Consider the following 22,746-nt stretch of genomic DNA (forward strand, 5'->3'; position numbering starts at 1 on the left):
GATAACAAGAAATGGGAAAACCATTCATTTTCACCATATTAGATTATACTTGGTGATGCATAGATGGAACAAATTAATTCAGGGAGAAAATTCATAAGGGACAAAAGAGAGTGTTTAAATTTAGATATTGTTTATTCATTAATTGTTTTTTAAAACAGAACTCATGGTAATTAAAGAATGAACTTAAGTCAACCTAAAATCATATGGCTGAATTTATGGCAATTTTTTAGCATGGCAATGAGAATAAGTGTATTTGGGGAAATTACTCAGATAATGCCCACAAATAAGAAACAAACCCAGTTCTTGTAGTTTGCAGGTGACCTGCCACTGTGTCTCTGCTAAGACATCTAACTATAACCAACCCTGTTTTTCTGTCAAGTGGCAGAAAAGTAAATATGTTACCTTTCTTCTCTGGTGTGTATGTACTAATAAACTAGGGATCTGGGAAATATTATTGATTTCTGTATCTAAATGCTATTTATAAATAAATTATATCTCATTTTGAAATATGTATCCCTGTTAAGCTGTTTTCTGCATGCTCTAGTTTGACTCATATTATATGTGGCTCTTACTTGCATAAAAGGCTTTCCAGAGGAATGTGTCTTCAAACTCGTCCATACCATAGGCAGAGTAGGTAATTACTTAATGTTTCTTTACCTTGACTAATGATAGCTTTGACTATGGAGAAGAAGTGTACTTATTCTTTTTTTTTTCCTTCAAGACAGGGTTTCTCTGTGCAGCCCTGAGTGCCCTGGAACTCTGTAGAGTAGGCTGGCCTCGAACTCACAGAGATCCACCTGCCTCTGTGCCCCCCAGCCCCCGAATGCTGGGATTAAAGGCATGCACCACACTGCCTGGCAAGAAATGTACTAAGAAGTGGATAGCAAAAGTAAGGAGATCTGGCTTGTCAAGTGTTGATTTCGATTTTCCTGGGGGTGGAAATTCTGAAGCAAAGAATAGTGGTGCTGATTTCTGAGAGGACAGAGTGAAGTGGAGTTACCAGAGCCTTCACGGGTATGCGTGGTATGAAGCGATCTATGGCAATCCAGTCATAAGAATCAACGTGGCTGGTGTGCTCTTACTTCACCCTCAGTGCAATGATATGGCTATTTATTGGGTTTCACAAGGGGATTGAGGGGCTTGATGTTGCACAAATTTGCAATGATTTCCACTGGGCTGCTGTCATAAGCCAATACTCGGCTCTGTTTTCAGAATTGTGGGAACATTTGTTTAATGTCTTTTATGACCTGGATTTACTCCACACAGGAGTTTTCCAGCTCTGTGTGTTCAGCTGTTCACCCCCTGGCCTGCCTATCTCCAGGACAGAGCTAAAGAAAGAAATCCTTTCAGGTGGCTTTGCTTTTCTGTAAGCATCTCTTCAGTACAAACATTTTTGCAAATAGACACAGAACAACTTACTGGTTTCCTGGGCTTCATTCTTCATGACCTCCCCACTTCTTTAAAGCATTCAGTTGCTTCGGTTTTTTTTCCATTATGGGATTTTAGGTTGCTAATACATGAAGGAGATATTTTAAAATCATTGAATTTGTGCTGTTCAATGAACAAGGACCTGGCTGGTTTTCAAGGTGGTTTTAGGACATCTGTGATAAAATAATACAGAAGAAAGGAACTATGGATTTATCCATTGGAGTAGCTATTACAGAAAATAAAATCCCTGACAAAGGTAACTCATTTAACACCTGTAGTGCCCATACAGATGGAAAGAACTGGTATTTGAGCAAATTTCTCCTGTAAGAGAACTTGGCAATAGAAACAACATCTTCTCTTTTGAGTTTGCAATGTTTTCAGGAATGTATGACCACCTGTTACCTTGTTTATCTCCCTTCCACAACCTCACAATAAGATTCAGGAAGAGAAAGATTTTTACAAGGTCTGAGAGGAATTAATATAAGTGGAAGAAGTGAGCATTTCTGGTCTTGAGAAAGCAGAGACCACCAAGCTCAAACTGAATATTTGAATCAGTCAAAACCCGCATTTTAGAAATATCTGTGTTAAGATGGAAGAGTAAGATAGTTTTACAGAATACTTTTCTGAATAAATAAATGAAAACCAAGATAACAAAGGAACAACAAAACTATTTGCCAGTGGAAGAAGCCCAATGCCATTAACCTCAAACAATGGCAGCTGAAATCAGTCAGCCATATGTTGCTATGATGAAATACTCAATGCAATTAAGTTCTAAGGACAAAAAATTTATTTAACTTATTATATCAGAGGTTCCATTTCAAGACTGAGTGTCACATGGCTTTGGAATCCTGCTAGTGGTGGCATGCTGTTTCAAGAGCTTGAGATCCGGCACACCAATGACTCTGATCCAGGGAGCAGAGGCACACTGGTAGACCAAGGTTTCATAGCCTATTTTAAGGGATTGTTCCTGATGACTCAAATACTTACCACAAGGATCCACATTCTAAAGACTCTACCACCTTCTGGTAACATCACCCTGAGGACCAAACCTTTAATGCATTGGCTTTTTTAGTCATTCATCGGAACCATACTGTTATCATGGAAACAGGAAATACCAGAGGACAGGAAGTGCACCCATTTTCCTGTCTGTTAGAAAACATATCTGTTTGCACACAGTATCACGAGTCTGAAGTGAAGACATTAGGGTGATTTTGCCCTTTGTTCTTGTTACAGTGTCATAGAAAAGATCACTGGAAAGAAATATGTGAAGCAGAAGAGACCGGTTTCAGGCAAAAGTGGCAAACTCATCTAATAAAAAGGAAAATTGAAAGAAAAGAGAAAGACATAGGTATATTTCTAGAATAGATGATATGCTAGAAAAATATATGCAAAATGATCAATAGCAATACTACCAGAATATAAGAAAAATTAAAATTTAAAATTTGTGGGCTGAGATGGTCAGAGGCCAATTTCCAGACTGGAATCAGGTGTCTTTGGAATGATGTTCAATGCCCCAACACAAGAGTGAAAGACAATCAAAGGACAGGGTGAAGTTAGTCATTATTCACAGCTAGGATGTCACTTTATAATAAAAGCAAACATGAAAAGTCTTAGTGGTCACTGTGCTCATGATCCTCTGTGCAAACAAATTTCTCACTATGAATATGAAGCTGGCAAATGACAAATGGAAACCAATCTGTAAAGAATGGCATAGTGGTTTGAATAGGTTTGGCCTCCATAGACTCTTGTGTTTAAATGGTTTATCCATAGAGAGTGGCACTATTAGGAGATATGGTCTTATTGGAGTAGATGCTTGTGGGAGGAAGTGTGTCACTGTTGGGGCAGGCTTTGAGGTCCTATATACTCAAGCTCTGCCCAGTGTGGAACACAGTCTCCTTCTGTTGCCTGTGGATCAAGATGTAGAACTCTCACCTCCTTCTCCTGCACCATGTCTGCCTGCATGCTGCCATGCTTCTCACTGTGACAATAATGGACTGAACCTCTGAAACTGAAAGCCAGCCCCAATTAAAACTCCAATTTTTATAAAGGCATTTCCTTCCACTATAAAAGTTGCCGTGGTCATGATGTCTCTTCACAGCAATAGAAACCCCGCTCAGACAAAAGGAGAGGTTGTATCGAAAGGATGAGTAAAATAGAGAGGTTATATCAAAAATAGGAGCAAAGAGCAGTGCTCTCACTTCAGTATAGAATGGACAAAAGAGAATTGTGACAATTACATCACAAAGGAAGAATATAAATTGGTATGTCTCAATGGCATGGAAGGATTATTAACAGAACTCAGGACATGGGTAAGGGAAATGACATCATGCTAATGATTTCATCTGCTAAGGATTTATTTATATGGCTTCAACTAGAATGATCCAGTTCATAAATCCAAAGAGTTCCAGTCGTTTACTAGATTTTATAGTTCCTTCTAAACCTTAGAGCAATGCATCAGAAAATAACAGAATAGGAAAGAGTTATGCAAAATTGAAGTAATTCTTTTAGCTTCCACTTCTTTTTACCTTTCCAATAAATTCAGAAGAAATCAAGTATAATATATGTGAACTTTGTTCATGTCTTTTGCCGGGGGAAGAATCCCTTGATGAGCAGGATGAATTTTGCTGGATAGGAAGGCCAACGGTACCTTTGCAGAGGAAAATATTTCTTTTGAGCATTAGAATTAAGCTGAAGGTTGTCCACAGTTTAAGTAAAGAATGCTCTATTCCTATACTATTCTCCACTGTTGAAAGCAGTTGCTAGTGTGGTCTCTACCGTCTTTCAGCTGAGTTTTTATTTAACCGAGTAAGTACCTAGACCACACCCCTGGCGCTCGTGTTTAAAGAATAGCTCCCTTGCATGCTCTCCCATGAACACTTCACTAATTGAGTTGTGTGTGTGGTGACACAGCCGCCATCTCTCCATATGTCCTCAAATTTGCCATTTCTCTATGCACAGATGGCGTCGTCCTGCTGCAAAGGCTGTCATTTTTTCCTGCGGGATTTTTCTACCTATAGCTGTGTTCTCAGCCTCCACAAGGGGCCAGCTGGAAATACAGGAGAGCTAAGGCCCCAAGAGAGGCCCCAGGCATTGATGAATGGGAGCTGGGGCATAAACACTCCAGCTTTCCTACCGGTCAGGTGAACCAACTCAGAAAGCCATCTCCCAGCTTCCCAGCTGTTGGTTTCGGATGGAGGCATAACCCTTTACTCCTCCTTCTCCTGTCTCTCCTGCTTTCCTTTGGTGCTTCCTAGGAGGAGCTCTTGAATCAGCCAACCGTGTTTACTTTGATGCTGTCTCACCATCTACTTCAGAAGAGTGGTGTTGCCATGCTTCTGCCAAAGAAAGCTGAGACTATTCATGATTTGTGCCTTGACGCATGGAAACAGGAGGAGCCTTTCTACGCAGCCAATCAGTGCCAGCCAAATAAGGAGCAGTGGCTTGTCATTCAAGTACGGTGAAGAAGTCAGATGTGTGGTGTGTTTTAATTTTAATACAGATGTCTTTGTCATCTCAAGATGAATTTATGTTGGATGAATTTATGTTGGCTCTGTTTTCTAAGCTGGCTCATTGAGAGACATTTGATCCACACAGACATCAAATCAACAGGCACTGGAGGATGCTCTCCTAAGGGAGGTGGCAGAGAGACGATTGCCAGCTCATATAACTTGCAGATCTCAATAGAAGAGTGCTGGTGTATAGAAATCAAATTTCAGGAGCAATAATTTCATCAGTGTATTTTATGCTGAAATAGAATATTTATGAGGAAAGTCCTGGGGCAGAGACATCCCTTAATTTATTAGGTTGGCTTTTGAAATATTGAGAAGTTACTCCATTATAGGCCTATAGATTTATTTTTCAAGTTTACAGATTTTGGAAAAAAAGGTAGGATGGGTGGATTCAAGAACACAGAACTCCGAGAGCCAAGGATCTGTCTTTAGTTTCAGGATTACTTGCTAAAAACATCCTGTGCTCCTCATTCACATTCACAACATTAACGGAACAACGTCAACTAGGCAGAAACTCGAGTCAGATGGGAAGAGGAAACCCCAGTTGAAGAACTGATTCCATCAGAGTGGCCCGGGGGCATGTCTACGGGACATTTTCTTGATTAATGACCAATGTGAGAAGGATTATCCCACTGTGGACTATGTGCCGGCTGGGAAGATAGTCCTTGGTTGTATATGAATAAAAGCTGAGCAAGCCATGGAGAGCAAGTCAGTAAACAGTGCTCCTTTGTGCTCTCCACTTCGGTTCCTGATTCTAGTTTTCTGATGAACTGTGTAACTGTAGCTCCTAAGCTAAAGAATTCCTTTTTCTCCTGAGTTGGTTTTATCAGAGCAACAGAATGCAAACTAGGATGCTATCTTTCCTGCTCCACTTGTATAAGTGTATGTGAATACAGCATGTGAACACAGCAAAGAGTAAGCCGCCAGTGAGTTAACACTGGATACATTATCCACACGAGGTTAACTAGTTGAATCAGCTTTGCCACTGGTCTCCTCATCTGTGGAATCCAAGCTAGCAGAGACTATTGAGTTTCTTTCCTGTTTTTTTTTTCCCCCTGAGATAGGGTTTCTCTGTGTAGTTTTGGAGCCTGTCCTGGATCTTGCTCTGTAGACCAGGCTGGCCTCGAACTCACAGGGATCTGCCTGGCTCTGCCTCCTGAGTGCTGGGATTAAAGGCGTGTGGCACTACCGCCCAGCCATTTCTTTCTATTTCTAAAGGTAAATGATTCCGTGTGTTCCATCTTTTTTGCAGAGGCGTCACCAAATTATGTAGCTTGATAACTTTTTATTTATGTATATAACCCACATATCCACTATACATTTCTCCAAACAAAATAGTGGCAGGACTTACATAATTATAGAACAGCTTTACTCATTTTGAAATTCATATGACTAGAATCATAGTGTATGCTCTTCTCCACTCAATGAGAGATTTCATCATGGCATTGAAACCTATGGTAACTTGTTGTCTCTAGTGTATGAATGTATGGCTACTTATTTGTTTACTCTAATATTGAAAATTAAGTTATCCCGATCTTGCTTATCATAAATATAGCTTTTTTTAAGTGTTAGCACTAGACTTTTATTGATTACTGAGGTTTGAATCCTGAAATACTAAACATCTCTATGGTTTTGTCCCTGCAAATTCTTAAACAAGCAATGCTTCAAGGGCCAAGTTCACACATGGAAAGACATGGGAATGTTTTGAAGATCTGTTGTGACTTTTGGAATTACAAGCTTTTGCTAGCAGTGCTGATGTCACTGAACTCTTCTTCCTCTTCTGAAGAGGAAACACTTGGTTCTTCACTCCTATGTGGTATTCCATACTTATTCCGAAGACAAATGAACACAAAGAATGGAAAAATAACAAGAACCGGAATAATACTCACCCAGTTATTTTTCTTGGATTTCATTTGTTTTGGAGGTGGAGGTGCAGCTGCAGGTGGAGTTTGAGTTGGAGGTGCAGGTACAGGTGGAGGTGAAGGTGGAGGTGGAGGTGCAGGTGCAGGTGCAGGTGCAGGTGCAGGTGCAGGTGGAGCTGAAATTGGAGGTGGAGGTGGAGCTGTAGTTGGAGGTTGAGGTGGAGGTGCAGGGCCACTGTCCACATTCCCCCCAAAGCCATGGGCCAGGCAAAATGGTGGCTGCCAACCAGAGTTGCAATGGCAGTGGTCTAAATTGTTACAGACCCCTTGCATATTGCATGTCTCTGGTGAGCAACGACTTACCCAAATCAACTTATTGACACACTTCCTATTAATGCACACGTGCTCTGGACCACAGTCTGTGCCATCTTTCACGTGGCCAATGTCAGGTATTGTCATCCCAAAATGGTAGTCAGTCCCCCAACAGGTGACACCATTGAGGTGTGTCCAGTGAACACTGGAATGGTCTTTCAAAGAAGGAAGAGCTTTTACATTCTCACATTGCACTCTCCCACAGAGGATGTCTGAGTCCTTACATCTTAAGTATGTACTCCTGAATAGACCACAGTTGCCAAAACGGTCACCTTGGCTGTTGATTTCCCTGTAGCATCTCTGAGCTGCGCTCCTGGCTTCTTTGCCAAAGATCTGCTGACACTGTACATCTTGGTGTTACATCTCTTTTCATAGCAGTGGCCACCATCTTTACAGGAGCTCCCATCAAGCAAATACACATCCTTAGGGCACTCATGTGAATGTCCATCGCACCATTCTGGAAGGTCACATTCATTCTCCTTTGCTCTGCACACTGTGCCAGATGGCATGATCTGGCTATCTTTGCAGCAAAGCCCAAAAGCACAGGCAGCCCCACGTTTGAGGGTACAGCCCATAGTACAACATGGATCTTCTGTACATTTTTTCCAAGATCCACAATCACACTGCTCTCTATCATCAACCACACCATTCCCACAGGACTTTAATTTGTATATACTTATTGGCTTTTTTTCCTTGCGCATACAGTTGGCAGTAGCATAGACTTTCCAAAAGTCAGCATAACTACAGTTACTGAAATTGAGGGTGCCACTGTCTGTTGGAGCCATTAAGCATCGTTCCATTCCACAGGTACATGAACCCTCATCATGCAGCATACCCAAATTATGACCCATTTCATGTGCTGTAATTTGTCCAAAATGAAAAAGATTATCTCTGATCAGACAATCAACTCCACAATTATCCCATGGCATACAAACAGTTCCAACATAGGCTAAACCAAGATACCGTTAAAAATCATATAGCACAAAAAAATGTGCAATATCATTTTGAATACAATTATTAAGGCTGATAGCTTTCCAAAAACAAAAGTCTGTCAGGAGATCATGTATGTTATTCACTGTTATTGGATTTCCTTCATTCCACATCTCAACTCCAAGCAAAACTACCTCAACATCCAGTGTAAGGTAAATCTCATTTATTAAACCAACAATGATCAATATTTCCTGTAACACACGTGACTGATTGCCATTCAGATAACAAATTCGCTCATGGTCAACAACCAGTGCCAGCTCAAGAAAACTCTTGTGGGTCCACCAGCCCTCATAGCCACTTTGCATCAGTGTGGGGCTATCATTCCTGTGGAGCTTCATTTGCCTTGCTAGCTCCTCTTCTGTCAATGCGCACCTCATGGAGAGTAATTGTGTCTCCTCGCTGTGTATCTTGCGAACCAAATGTTCAAATGTGGAAGAAAGGTTCTTGGGCTTGATTTCATATACTGTCCCATTTATCTGTAATATTCCTTGAATGCCTCCAAAACAGGTGGTAAGAGCAACCATGGAGTCTGGGTCTCCATCCATATAGCCATGGTAGTAGCAATCCTTCTGGACAAAAGGCTGGTCCTTGTGTAGAGCACCTTGGTCAGTGTGAAAACAGAGAGCTGTCTTGATATGAAAGCCTTTTTGGCTTTCATGTAGATAAAATGTCTCTGACCCCCAAAGTGCAGACTATAGGTCAGCCATCCCATAGACCACGTTGTTCTGTTGCCTGTGACCCATAAGGGTATCACTACTTCTGGGAGGCTAGTGTGTGTTGAGCTTCTGTGTGTAGCTAGTGTGTGTAGAGGCTTCTGGTGTGTTGAGCTTGCTCAGTCACAAATATAGCTTTTTATAAATATCCTTATGCATATATCTGGTTATGTCTAAGACATATCCCTTGGGTAGGTATCCAGGGACAGAATTTCAGGGTTGCGGTGCATATACATTTAATTTGCAGGACTCTGCTGAAGTGTTTCCCATGAGGTAGTACATCTTCCCACTATTATTAGATGCAGTCCCCCATCCACCCACCCAGTCCTTAAATGAAAGAATTGAGCTGAGAAATAGTTGAAGCAAAAGTTGACTTAGCAAAGCAAACCCCATGTGCCTGAGGAGATTCAAGGTGGGCAGACGCAAGGTGAGAAAATAGCCAATGGTTCTGGATTGTGGAATTTTAAGTTTTTTTTTTTCAAGACAGAGTCTCTCTGTGTAGCTTGGGAGCCTGTCCTGGAACTCCCTCTGTAGACCATTCTTTTTCTTCTTTTTTTAATGGTTCCCCTCATTGCCGTGACAGCATTGTTAACTTTTTACCCCTAGATATATCATCTTTGTTTCAGTCCACTCTACTGGGCATGCTCTGGAGTTGGGAATGTCCCTGTGGCTTGCTTCCCTGCTTATCAGGATGTTTGCTGGTGGACACGTGTGACCATTTTAGAAACTGCCCTGGGACCTTAAATTTCTGATTTGGTGGAAGAACCTAGCTGCAGCTTTAAGGATGGTAAGCCACAAAGGGGCATTTTAACCACCAGGGGCACAGAACCTAAGGCAGAGCTATGGCTTCCTTGAGTGGCTCACATCAAGCTACCTGCCTACTTAGGCAGGGTGTCTTAACCAGAAAAGAGATGGTTGTCTATGACACCATCTACCCCACTGCCAGTCTGTCTAGCTACCTACTCCATCTTTGCTTGTAAACAGCATAAAGTTCTGGGAAATTTCTCTCTCCTTTTCATAGTCCCTGGATCCTAGTTCACATGTACACTGCCACACACAACTCAACAGACATCTTTAGGGGAAAAAACTGACTTCGCTTCAGGCATTTTGAACTCATCAGTCTGCCCAAATCCTCGCTCACTTCATTTCCCGTCATTCTCTGGCATGCGTGAGCTGACACACCTGTTCCCTTTTCCTTTGTAAGAAATCAGTTGCTGCTCACTCGCTGTTGAGGGGCCACCCTGGGTCTGTCTTCCAGCCCACCCCAGTCTTACTGTGTACACACCCCCTGTGTGGTATGAATCACGCTTTTTGTAAATTTTCTGCTCATTTTGAAGTTCCTGCAATGAGAGTATTGAGGTCCATCATTCTCAGAATGCACTGCTGTATTTTGACATTGAGATAAAACACAAGTACAGAGACAACTTCGATTTGTTTTAGAATCATAACGTTTGGAGCACTCATATTCCACTGACGTCTTCTTCATGAGGATGTAGGATCAAAGTCAGTTAAAGTTATGCTTGAAGTACCAGACACTCAGAATTATTACCTAACAGCTCTTCTTTCATCCGTCTTCCTCCTGTGGCTCTCTTCAAATCCTTCCGTGTTTCCTCTCCAGCAAGTCTTTCCTTACCTCCACCGATCTTTCTCACCGTCATCCCCAAACGATTTAGAAGATAACAGTAAAAGGAAAAAATGGTGAAGAGAAGAAGAGGGCCAAAAGGCTGAGATGATCGTGGAGAGGAGTGTGTTGTTTTATGTGTGTAACACAGGGTGTGTGCGTGCATTTAATTTCTAAATCAAAACACATAGGCTTAGGCTGAAATGAGTAACTCTTTTTGAGCTTGGTTCTAGGTGAAAAGGAAGCTTATTTTGTAATAGTTTGTAAAGATCTAGATAATTTATACAAAGACACCATGGCTTGATCTCTTCCTCATGCTGGGTCGATGGCATCAGAAAAATTAAAAGTAATTCTCTTTAGACATAGATTTCCTAGGAACTTGTCCGCCAGACTTCCAAAGGAAATTCTCCCTTCTTCACTTCACCTCAAAGAGGCCTTGGACATGCTAGGTAAGGACTTAACCGTGGAACAAACCCTTTAGTGCAAGAATTACTTTCCTGAATTGCTCGATAGAATTCAAATCCTGCTATTGTTTTAGGAAATAAAGCAAAACCATCATAAAAACAACAGAAAATCCGGAAACAGAAACCCTCTCTATTATTTTTAGAAGGCTATTTTCCTTCTAGGGGAGATGGAGATCCTGATTTGCCTCAAATATTTTTATTTTTTTCTGAATTAAGAGTTGACCATTAGAGTTCATGTTGAATTCATGTGATCATTAAACTATTATAAATGACCGTGTTGACATTGGTTCACAACTAATTGGATTTGTGACCTTAAGCAAACGAACATTTGTTTACTGTCTTTTGTTTTCATTATTTCCAAAAGAGGATTATTATACCAATTCCATTTGCTGTCAGTCAGCGAGGTATGGTATTGGCATCAGAATGTTGCTATTATTAAATTAGGCCTCGAGGAGTCCCAAGGACTAATGAATGGAGAGCTGTGTAAGCGAATCACCTTTAATACTAGCTAGATAGAAATGCCAGTCCACTCTGGTTTCTCTTTCTGGGGCAGGACAAGTCTTTTTTAATAGAAGAAGGCCTTTCTGCTGATTATACCCTTGGATTTGTGCCCTTTACATAACTTTCCATCCCTCCCACCTGCCTTCTGAGGGTGTGTAATCCTAGGCAAGGTCTCCCTCTGCCAGATGCAGGAAAGGGGGAGCCATCAAAAGGCTGTACCCATGCAAGAGGAAAAAAAGACAGTCCAGTTCTGCTTTTTCCCACAAAGCTGCACACAGTCTTTTAGAAGATGCATCTTTTGGCTAGAGATCTAGATTTAGATTTAAACGTTGCCTTTTGCTCTTGGTCCATAAAAACATCTTTAGTGCAGGAGGAAGAATGTCAACATCCCTCTGAGGGTAAAGGTATGTCATTCATGCGACTTTAAGGGATTTGTTCACAGAAAGCTGCATGCTTTGAAAAGCTGAAGGCACCACATAGCGTAAATAAGGCAGGAAGAACTGTGTGGAAACTCTCATGTTGCAGATGGATTTGTTACCAGGGGTTTTGCAGCAGAAGCCAGGCACTGGCAGCCCTAACAGACTAGACCCCCACTTCCCAAAACACCCATTGAAGACATCAGTAATTCCAAAAAGCACAGAAACAGATTTATCCACTGTGGCTACACTGGGAGAGGAACAGAGGAACCTAAGAGCTACTTTGGCGAACGGACATGAGCTTTAGGTTTAAACAGAACACAGCAGGTGTGCACAGTTAGCTGTCCTGGGCTACATGTGTGGTCTCCCCCAACACCGAGTGGTGTGATCTGTGCTGCAAGCATTTTTGGTAAGTTGCGAAACTGGTGATTTGTTACCGAGGTACATCCCCAACACTCAGAAAGCTGTCCACTCGGGGCGGGGAGGAAGTCTGTCCCGGGAGGTTTGGGTCTTCCCAGAATTCAAAGTGACTGAAGAGAAAGGTTAAGGATTGTCATCTCTGCACCTTCGACAATGTGTGGACCCTAAATAAAGGCAGGGCGCGGCTCCTGGCTTTCATCCTGCTCTTACTCGCCTGAGGGAGGGAGTGCGGTGTAGCCGCTTTTATTTATTTGTTTGTTTGTTTGAAGCAAATGCGGCTTCCAGAGTGCCTGTCTGGGGCTGAAGGTTTGGTATGTGGAAGTGAAGGAAGGCACTCGAGGCTAATGCATATCGTAAAATAGAAACTAACAGGCTCACCAGGTTACAAAACAGCGGAGAGCCCCGGTGGCTTACCCACATGACCAGAGACTAGTCAGAAAACTGGAGGAAATCGGTTGTTTTGATACGCTTTCCTATCAGATTTCAAAACGACATTTTTCACATACAATACTGTAAATGTTAGTCTTCCGCCTGTGTAGCTCCATACCTACCATGCCCCACCTCCCACATTATCCTAGGGTACCTTAAAACGCTCACAAAATCTCTGCCCACCTTCACACCCCTGTGCCTTGACCACACCCTGTTCTCTTCCCATATCATTTCCACCAAGTTTTTTTTTTTTTTTAAAGCTTTTACTTACTTTTAAGTGATGGAATTTGATTACTTTTGTTTGTTTGTTTGTTTCTGGTTTTTCGAGACAAGGTTTCTCTGTGTAGCTTTGTGCCTTTCCTGGAACTCAATATGTAGCCCAGGCTGGCCTTGAACTCACAGATTAACCTGCCTCTGCCTCCTGTGTGCTGGGATTAAAGGCTTGCGCCGCCACTGCCTGGCTGGAATTTGATTACTTTTAATCGTAACACAACTCTTTTTTTTTTTTTTTTTTTTTTTTGGTTTTTCAAGACAGGGTTTCTCTGTGTAGTTTTGGTGCCTTTCCTGGCTCTCTCGCTCTGTAGACCAGGTCGGCCTCGAACTCACAGAGATCCGCCTGGCTCTGCCTCCCGAGTGCTGGGTTTAAAAGTGTACGCCACCACCGCCTGGCAGTAACACAACTCTTAAGAGGTATATGAGGACTAACGTTTATATTGTCCTTGGATGTGAACTCCTTATGTTAGAAGTATTTAATAGGAGCTCATGCCTCAAGTAAATAATTAAAATAATTTTAAAGTGTCAATTTGTCTCATTAAAAAAACAATCCCTTTAATGTAATTTGCCATTGAGATCACTCCCCGCTCCATTTTCTTATTAGCAGCCTGTAAGTTAGATAGTTCTTGAAGATGAGGATTCTGTTTTATTTCACTTCTGGTAACGTTGGCTTTCCCTCTATTGCTCTTGACTACCCCACTGTCTCTGCTCTTGTTAAAAATCACCCTCGATGGCCGGGTGGTGGTGGTGGTGGTGGTGGCGGCGGCGGCGGCGGCGGCGGCGGCGGCGGCGGCGGCGGCGGCGGCGGCGCACGCCTTTAATCCCAGCACTCGGGAGGCAGAGGCAGGCGGATCTCTGTGAGTTCGAGGCCAGCCTGGTCTCCAAAGTGAGTTCCAGGACAGGCGCAAAGCTACACAGAGAAACCCTGTCTCGAAAAAAAAAAAAAAATCACCCTCGATGACTGAAACATTGCCCTGTTACAGAGGAGAAAGTCGCCACCAAGCAGAAGGTGAACATTGCTAGGATGGAGCGGCCCAGTCAAGGTTTGTAATAAGGTCCCTCAAGATAGAACTCAACTGAAGGCTGAATTGAAATGAGTCTGTTGGGGTCAGAAAAACATACCCACAAACCCAAGACTGGGGTGCTTTATGATGTGCAGTGGTGTTTCGTGCCCTCTGATGTAGCTTACATGTTCCCCCCATCACCTTTAGATTTCAAGATAATAGTTTAAACTATTCATTAAACTTAAGTGGAATTATAGAGGTTCTGTCCCCAGGAAGTCAGTTTGAAGAGGTGAAGTTTTGGAAAATAGGACAAATATTATTAGAAAGTGGAATAAGCTTAGTAAGTCTGAACACTGCCGTTATCTTCTAAAACTCTGATTAACTTAGAGTTATCTTACCCTCTCCCATGAGGCCCTACCCTCCTGGTTTATTCCTCCTCTTCTGCTTTGTAGTTTCTCATCAATAGCAACAATAATTATAACAACAACTGCTAAAGAGTCCACAAAGGTCACAGCATGGAGTCCTTTGCTTGTCCCAGAATGAGTACCTGATGAGTACATGCATGACTATTAGCACCTTTAACTCATTCACTAATTTGAATTTCCTGTACACCACACTCTGGTTTCTTTTCTTCACTACCCAGTCAAATCCTCGGTTGTTTGCCAAGAACAGCGCAGCTCACATTCTTTCTTTGCAAACTAGAGGGGAACTTATCGACCCCCAAGTCACTCCTCTAGCCAACAGGAAGACCAGAGCTGAAGAAAAGTTCCCTGTAAATTGCAGTTTGTGATCACAGTTCAGCGTGGGGCTGTGTGTGTGTGTGTGTGTGTGTGTGTGTGTGTGTGTGTGTGTGAAATGCCCCAAGTGGAGCCACAAACTAATCTTGCTTTCCTCAGCACCCGAGCTTCCAAGCCAGAGTTTTTCCTCTTCAGTGTGGACAATGAACGACCTTCTCCCTGCATTTTTACTGGATTATTACAAGGAATGGATACAAGAGTACAAGGAAACCTTTAAAGTGTTACAAAAAGCACGTGAAATCAGTATGTTGGCTCTTCGTATCCATAGATGTGACTTATCTAGATCCAATCAATTAGCACCAAAAAATAAAAACAAACAAACAAACAAACAAACAACAAACAACCAACCTTCTCTGTAGAAGCAGCATGTGTATTTAACCACTGAGTGATCTCCAGTCCCTAGAGATGATTGAAATGTGCAGATGGAAGCATGGATTATGCTAACACAGTAGGGATGTGAGTATCTGTGGCTGGTGGAGGGGAGGGGTCCTGGAATTAGTTTGGATTCTGAAGAACAGCTTTATTTATAGGAAGTTGAATGTAGAGATGTCTGGAAAAGAAGCGGAGGCGCTTCGGAAAGGCTCTGTAAATGCAGATGAAGAATGACAGAGGAGAAGAGGTTACTCTCTTTCTGAGTAGACTGAAAGGAGAGCCCCGAGGGCCTGAGCCTTAGATTGCCTTGGACACCTTGATTAGAGTCTAGGGTACTAAGAGGAGGATGCTGTGAAAGGAGAGAAAGTTTTTAAAAAGAAAAGGAAAGAGAAGCAGAAAGGTTGGTATTTGCAGCATCCAATTGAACACAGGAACATCATAAATGCCAGGTGGTTGTAAGCTCTCCTGATGCTTCAAGTCATCTTGTTAAAAGCTCGTATGCACACAGTTGTGATTTAAATGTGTCTTGGGGCTGGGTCCACTTACAGGAAAGAATGGCGCACCTGCTCCTATTTGTTTCGTATCGCGTCTGTAGCACTTCTCAGTGTTCCTTTCAAATATGGGACAAGCTAAAAGGCCTTTCTCTTATCTTATTAAGGTTGTGAGATTGGCTAACTGAATTGTGGAGGGGCCCCTGACTGTTCCTCGACCTCCTCCTGCTTCTTTCTATAAGTCGATCAACATACAATTAAATTGGATGCATGATTGCCCATCAGAAGATACACTTTGCTAGCCCAGAATAACAACTAACAGGGAAATAAGCTTAACTGAAGCCAGCGTTGCTTTGGAAATTAGTTTGAAACTGAATTTTGGGTCGTTTAATGTGTAAATTTCACAATTAGAAAAGTAATCAAATCCTAAAGTTGTTTCTGTGCTCTTTGTGGTGAAAATGTTCCACCCCATTTATAAACTGTGGGCTTCAGTTGTAGCAACTACCCAGCATTCACTTCTGTGGTTTATAGTTGACCAGCTCTAACCATGAAATACCGATGTTGAGAGCCATTTTAGATAGTGTTTAGAGAGAACTCTACAATATCCTTGAAAATGTTGCAGTCAATCAGGTTGGAAATTTATTCTTCGGCTGGTAAAGTTGGAACACTGTAACATGAATCTTAAAAGGTCTTATTAATAAAAACAAACCCAGGGCCAGGTATTGGGGTGAATGCTGAAAGATCAGAGAAGCAGAACAAGCCACAGCCACCTCACCTTGCCAATTCTTCAGATGATCCTGTTTCCTTTGTCTGGAGGCCTCTGAGTCCTCCCTCATCCAAATGAATCTCAGCTGAACTGCTGCTCAAAAGCCTAAAAGCTTAACCAGGCTCTAGTTCCTGGTCCTCACGCCTTATATACCTTTCTGCTTTCTGGGATTAAAAGCATGTGTTACCATGTCTGGCTGTTTCCGGTGTGGCTTTGAACTCACAGAGGTCCGGATGGACCTCTGCCTCCAGATCTCTGCTTTCGGAATGCTAGGATTAAATGTGTGTGTGCCACCATTTTTCTGGCCTCTGTATCTAGTGGCTGTTCTGTTCTTTGATCCCAGATAAGTTTATTAGAGTGCACAATATTTTGGGGAACACAATATCACCACAGAACACTGTACATGGTAGCCCACTCTTGGAAACTGACATTGAGCTTGTGATATGCGTGGACCCTGAGATGTAACAAAACCCATTGCTCTCTGTTTCATTGACAGGATCCCTGATATATTTCACCACATACATAGATGTGCACAGTTGTTATGGCCTAGTTTTAGAGAACACATGATTACTGTTGGTAATTATCTTTTTATGAAAGTGTTCACAATTCCTCTCTGTAATATTTCTAAAATATTTTTGGTCAAATCCCTTAGTCTAACTTGAAACAGCTCTGTAGTTCCCTGACTCTTAAAAATTGTTTTGACTTCCCAAATATTCACAGTGATTTATAATACATATTCAAGGGCTACGTAATGTAATTTGGTTTGCATATTTAAATATTTTAAAGCAACAGGTTACTCTTATACTAATACTTTATACATCTTGGTTCATTTTTCCCTTTATTCTTTGTTTGACCCTTCCAATTTTTAGTTGCAAAAGAAACAAGGTAGAACATTGCTTTATGACGTTTTGATCAATGTGGTGATATATAGCAACATTAATGATGTGTAATTAATTCAATATGTGTGTGTATATTAGCCTTTTAAGCTTTAGAAAACACATTAAAATTTAAAGATGTGTTTCTAATGTGTCCAAAGCATTAGTTAGCTTTGTGCTAGTATAGCAAAGTCCTGAGACAATGAGCATTTCCAGGGGAAAAAAGAGTATAAGCCAAATAAATCCTGAGCTCCCTGCTTAGGAGAGACCAGGACCTCTAACCTGCTTTGTTCTTTATCTGCAAGAAGGCAGCCCCTGGTGGTGGAATGCTGTAAAACAAAACTGCTTGTCTTCTGACAAAGGAAAAGACAAAAGGAGGGCCTGGGGCTCAGTACTCCCTGCAAGGGCAGACCTCTAACAACCTAAAGGCCTCCCATTAGCCCCCATCTCCTAGTAGCAACATCCCGGGGATGCAGGCTTTACCACACCTATGATCAGCAAACATGTAAGATCCAAATTATAATACCACAGTTGATTATAGCCCCGTGGCATTTCCAGGTTTTTGTCTTGAAAGGTTATCACACACTGGATTAATTTTTGATTAGTTTAATATATTTCTATCATTATTACCTGTCTTGGCTAGTTTTATGTCAACTTGACACAAGCTAGAGTCATCAGAGAGGAGGGAGCCCCAACTGAGAAAATGCCTCCATAACATCAGGCTGTAGGTAAGCCTGTAGAGCATTTTCTACATTAGCGATTGATGGGGGAGGGCCCAGCCCATTGTGGGTGGTTCCATCCCTGGGTTGATGGTTCTGAGTTCTATAAGAAAGCAGGCTGAGCAAACCATGATGAACAAGCCAATAAGCAGCACCCCTTCATGGCCTCTGCATCAGCTCCTGTCTTCAGGTTCCTGCCCTGTTTGAGTTCCTGTCAGGACTTCCTTCAATGATGAACAGTGATATGGAATCATAAGCCAAATAAACCCTTTCCTCCCCGAGTGTTTTGGCCATTCATTACAGCAATTGTAATCCTAACAATGACAAGTTGGTACAAAGGATGGTGGGGTATTGCTGTGGCAGACCTCACTATGTTTGGGGGAGGATTGCGAAGAACTTTGGGCTGGAAACACTACTCAGTGTTGAGACCTCAGTGGGATAATTTGTAGGAGCCTAGAAGAGAAGAATGTTTAGAGCAGTGTAGATAATGGGGGTATGGCTTGTGAAGTTTCAGAGGGATGTTTAATGACTTCATCAGGGCCATTTGCTATTTTGAATTGAGATTCTGTCATTCTGATCAGCTGGGGCTGCAGAGTCAGCCATGATTAATAAGGGACTGGCAACATTGTGGTGAAACCTTTGCATTACTGGGGCATTGATGCTGGTCTGCTGGAGCTGAGAAATTGGCGGTGATTAAGAAGAAACCAGCATTGTTGAAGTGAAATCTTCTGGGAAGTGTTTCCTTGAGAACACAGAGAGGCAGTGTTCCAAGGTGGCCACAGTTGTATCTTGTGCTATCAGCCTGACTTGGTAATGTGTAAGAGTCACCCAGGTGGTAGTGGTTTTGGAGGCATGAAAGGGTCATGGAGAGCAGCTGGGACTTGGCACTGAGAGGCCAGGAGAGGCCACTGGTGAAGATACAGCCTCAGTGGCAGTTGAGAGCCCAGGACTGAAGGGGTCATGCAAAGAAATTGAGGCTTGGCACCATGAAGAGAGCCCATGAGAGGCTATTGGTGAAAGTGTAGCCCACTTGCAGCAGAAGACTCCAACGTTTTGGAGATGGCAGTTCCATGGGATGACCACCAAGAACAGCAGCTGTGGTGGAGTGGAGTCTGCCAGAGCTTAGAAGATAAGCTGTGTGTGCTGCAGAAGCTGGAGCCAGAGAAGTGATCCAGTCCCTTTGGAGGAGCCCAGAAAACTGTGAGTGGATCTCAGACATTGGACATGAGTTATTTATACTATTGGAGTTTGGCTTGGCTTTGCTCAGACTGTGACTGTGCCCTGGTTCTTCCCTCTTGAGATAAGAAAGTGCTTGATTTATTTTTGATTTTACAGAGGCCATAGGTAATTTTAAACAGACAACTTTTAAAGTGTTTTGATTTGTGAGGCTGTGGCACCTTTTTAAATTTGTAAAATGTTCTATATTGTGATGTCTTTATTAAGGTGGGATCCTAGGGATGAAAAAGAAAGAGAAGGTTGTGGTTTAACAGTGAAGCAGTTTTATGTCAGTTTGACACAACCATTGGTATCAGGGAGTAGGGAGCCTCCACTGAGGAAATGCCTCCGTAAGACTGGGCTGTAGGCAAGCCTGTGGGACATTTTCTTAATCAGTAACTGATGGAGGAGGGCCCAGCCCATTATGGGTAGTGCCATCCCTGGGCTGGTGGTCCAGGGTTCTAAAAGAATGTATAGGCTGAGCAAACCATGTGAGCAAGCCATTAAGCAGCATCTCTCCATGGCCTCTGCATCAGCTCCTGCATCCAAGTTCCTGCCCCATTTGAGTTCCTGTCCAGACTTCCTTCAGTGATGAACAGCGATGTGGAAGTGTAAGCCAAATAAACCATTTCCTTTCCCAATTTGCTTTGGTCATGGTGTTTCATCACAGCAATAGTAACCCCAACTAAGACAATACCCAACAAAATCAAAGCGATCCTGTTGAAAACAGAAATAGTAATATATAAATAGCAGCAGTCAGTAAAAAAACTGGGGTGCTTGAGAAATTCTTAATCCTTTGCTACAGACACACCAGAGCTGAGAAAATTTCTACAGTAACAGTATAAGAATTTGGAGAGGCCAGCCTCAATGACACCAGGAGAGAACTAAGGCAGAGCAGAGCTTTGAGCAGGCTCTGTATGCATATCAGTTCTGAAGCTTTCCTCAGTATAACAGAATGTTTACTGTCTGACTTACCGGCTGAGGGCCAACCTTCCAGAAAAGCTGAGGGCGTGGCCTCATGAAGGTTCCATTCTGTGTGAAATGATGATGCTTGGAAGCCTGAGAAATGAGATGGCAACACATGGGAAGGAGGTGGGAAGAACTGTGGGTTTCCAGACCCAGATTTTAATCAGCAGTTAGTTTGATATCTCTCCGATGTAAGGATAGGAGTTAGAGTTATCAACTCAGGCAGTGACGAGAAATAAAGAACACTACAGGAATTTTCGGAGTGTACTTTGGTTTCATTTACATCACAGCCACATGACATCATTGCTCTCATACAGATGCTAACACTAAGACTTAAAGAGGGTAAATAGATTTTTTTTGAAAGTATTAAAAGGTGACAGAGCAGGGATTTTCATTGGTTTGCTTGTTTCTGGAGTTCAGCACCTTAACCCAACCTGCTACTGGTTTAGTGTATTAGTGTCCAGGCAAGCTGTTGACCCTGACTGCCCAGGGCATTTGAATAGAGAGATTACATTCCTGGGAGCCCTTGAACAAGTATCCATTCAGCTACCACATCCTGAAATTAAGGTTTGGTGTGACATGCCAAGGTTACAAGGAGTTAATCATAACACTGCACCAGAGAGGTCTTGACTTAGAAGTGCTTATGATTTGAATAGTGGGAGAGAGGATTAAGACAAGAGCTTGAATGTATTCTGAAGAGGTGCATGCTTCTAGATTCCTACAGACTTCACCATGGTTTTGTGACTTGATTTACCGGTATTGAATATATCCTTGACCCTTAGGACATCAGTTAGAAACGTTATACCGGAATTTGCTGCACAGGAGAGGGACTAGAAATGTTTGAGTAGAGGAGATGATGGCTGGGAAAGATGTGTGACATTATCTGATGATTTGATACTCGTGAATATTGTTCCTCTTACCCAAGTGTGTATAATCCAGTCCTTATTTTAGCCTTCTATTTACCTAATTTATGAAACAATAACATCTGCTGGTTCTCTTATTTATTTGTATGATAGCCTTTTGTAAAAACCTTGTGCTGTCTTTTATTACGATGTAATAAAGTGCTTACAAAACAGAGTAGAAAACCCCTTAACTACACTGCTCACCGGGAAATACTACTGTTCCTAAGGTCTCACCAACCCTGTTGACTTTGGCAATTTTATTTAATCTCTAAAAAATCAGTTAGAATGTTCTATATCTGATGTTTTTAACGTATTTCCCCACTTAGCAAGATAGCATCTACACTTTCCTCTGTGTGAATAACCATTCCAAACCCTGAGTCACACAGAACTCCCTTAAAGGCTTTCTTATAATTTAATGCATCTTATATTGAAGAGTATTTCTGGACCTCAGGCTAAATATTTTTTTTAAATCTACTCTTAACTTGAATTTACAAGTGAACGCCACTCTCGTTCTGAATGATAAGAATTAAGTTTCTCCATGGTTCCTGACCTATCCAGGTCTGATGGCTTTATCAGTAGTGCTTAGAACTTTCTGTCCTAGATCCTTCTGGGAAAGGAGGAGCCTGTGAGTGAGCAGTTTAATCTGGAAGGTAGAGAAACTAGGGAAGAAACAAAGAGAATCTGTTCAGGTGACACCTAGGACTGGATGCACTTCTCCAGGTTGGCACTAGATGACGCCCTAGAGGTTAAGAAGAAAAATTCCAGGTGGTTCTCTCTCCTTCAGAGTGACATTCAGGATTTCCAGTGATGATTACTTATTTTTTTCCCCCCTGCATTGTAAGTTTTCTCCAATTACATGAGTTGGTAGACATACACTTTGACTGGGTTAAACATAATAGTTCATTTCTGCCTTTTCTTGCCTACTTGGGGAAAAAAATCCCAAATATTAGGGTTTTTTTTTCTTCCTCTCATCTGTTAGTCTGAGGCAAAAACAAAAACAAAAGCCCAAAGAAGAACATGAAAATCAGCTGTTCAAGCCACTGTCTGAAAACCACTGCACAGTAGTTCAGAAGAGTGCTGATTTAGCTGTAACTTAGTATACACACACACACACACACACACACACACACACACACCACCCTTTCCTTTTCTAATAAGCCATAAAATGTGAACTTTCAAAAGCCACGCTTACCTGTTCCATACGTGCCGATGTTATGTAGGGCAGCATCAAGACCTGTCCTGGCCAAGTTCACTGTATCATGAAGTGCCATGTGCCCGTGTGGGCTTGTGTAGTCATGGTTGCCTAGCAATGGGAATGCCATCGGTGACTATGAAGATCGTAGAGCACACTCAGATCAGGATGGTGAGGTCCAGCTGCATGACATCTAGGTAGATATATGGTATAGGCTTTTGTTCCTCAGATAAATAAAACACTGTGAAATCAGATCATGCTCCAGAGGAAATGAGTGGATCTAGAAACACAGTAAACTCAAGTGGCCTGCCTCTGTCAGTGTAACGTGGCTTAACATCCTAGCCACGGTAAACTGTTTTCATAAGTAGAAAGAGTGTATTAATTGAAACTCTTTCATAATTAGGAAGAGAGTATTAATGGAATGCTAAAGCATAAGATTGTAAATACCT

General features: G+C 42.1%; 2 protein-coding genes across 2 annotated transcripts in view; one reads left to right on the forward strand and one right to left on the reverse strand.

Annotated features, from left to right (window-relative positions):
- Positions 1 to 466, forward strand: part of Akain1 (A-kinase anchor inhibitor 1) — a 41,380-nt gene extending 40,914 nt beyond the window's left edge. Inside the window, exon 2 of the mRNA XM_006989956.4 lies at positions 1 to 466. This exon is cut by the window's left edge and continues 1,569 nt beyond it. The gene's annotated coding sequence lies outside the window, so the exon portion shown is untranslated.
- A 6,071-nt stretch (positions 467 to 6,537) lies between these two features.
- LOC102911212 (disintegrin and metalloproteinase domain-containing protein 25-like) lies at positions 6,538 to 22,376 on the reverse strand. Its single transcript, XM_076550511.1, is given in 6 exon segments — positions 6,538 to 6,873; positions 7,036 to 7,527; positions 7,530 to 8,774; positions 8,777 to 8,956; positions 20,213 to 20,296; positions 22,298 to 22,376. Coding segments are annotated over 6 exon segments (2,286 nt in total). The 3' UTR covers positions 6,538 to 6,667.
- Positions 22,377 to 22,746: the final 370 nt, after the last annotated feature.

The sequence above is a fragment of the Peromyscus maniculatus genome, chromosome 13 (assembly GCF_049852395.1).
Source record: "Peromyscus maniculatus bairdii isolate BWxNUB_F1_BW_parent chromosome 13, HU_Pman_BW_mat_3.1, whole genome shotgun sequence".
Taxonomy (NCBI): Eukaryota; Metazoa; Chordata; class Mammalia; order Rodentia; family Cricetidae; genus Peromyscus; species Peromyscus maniculatus.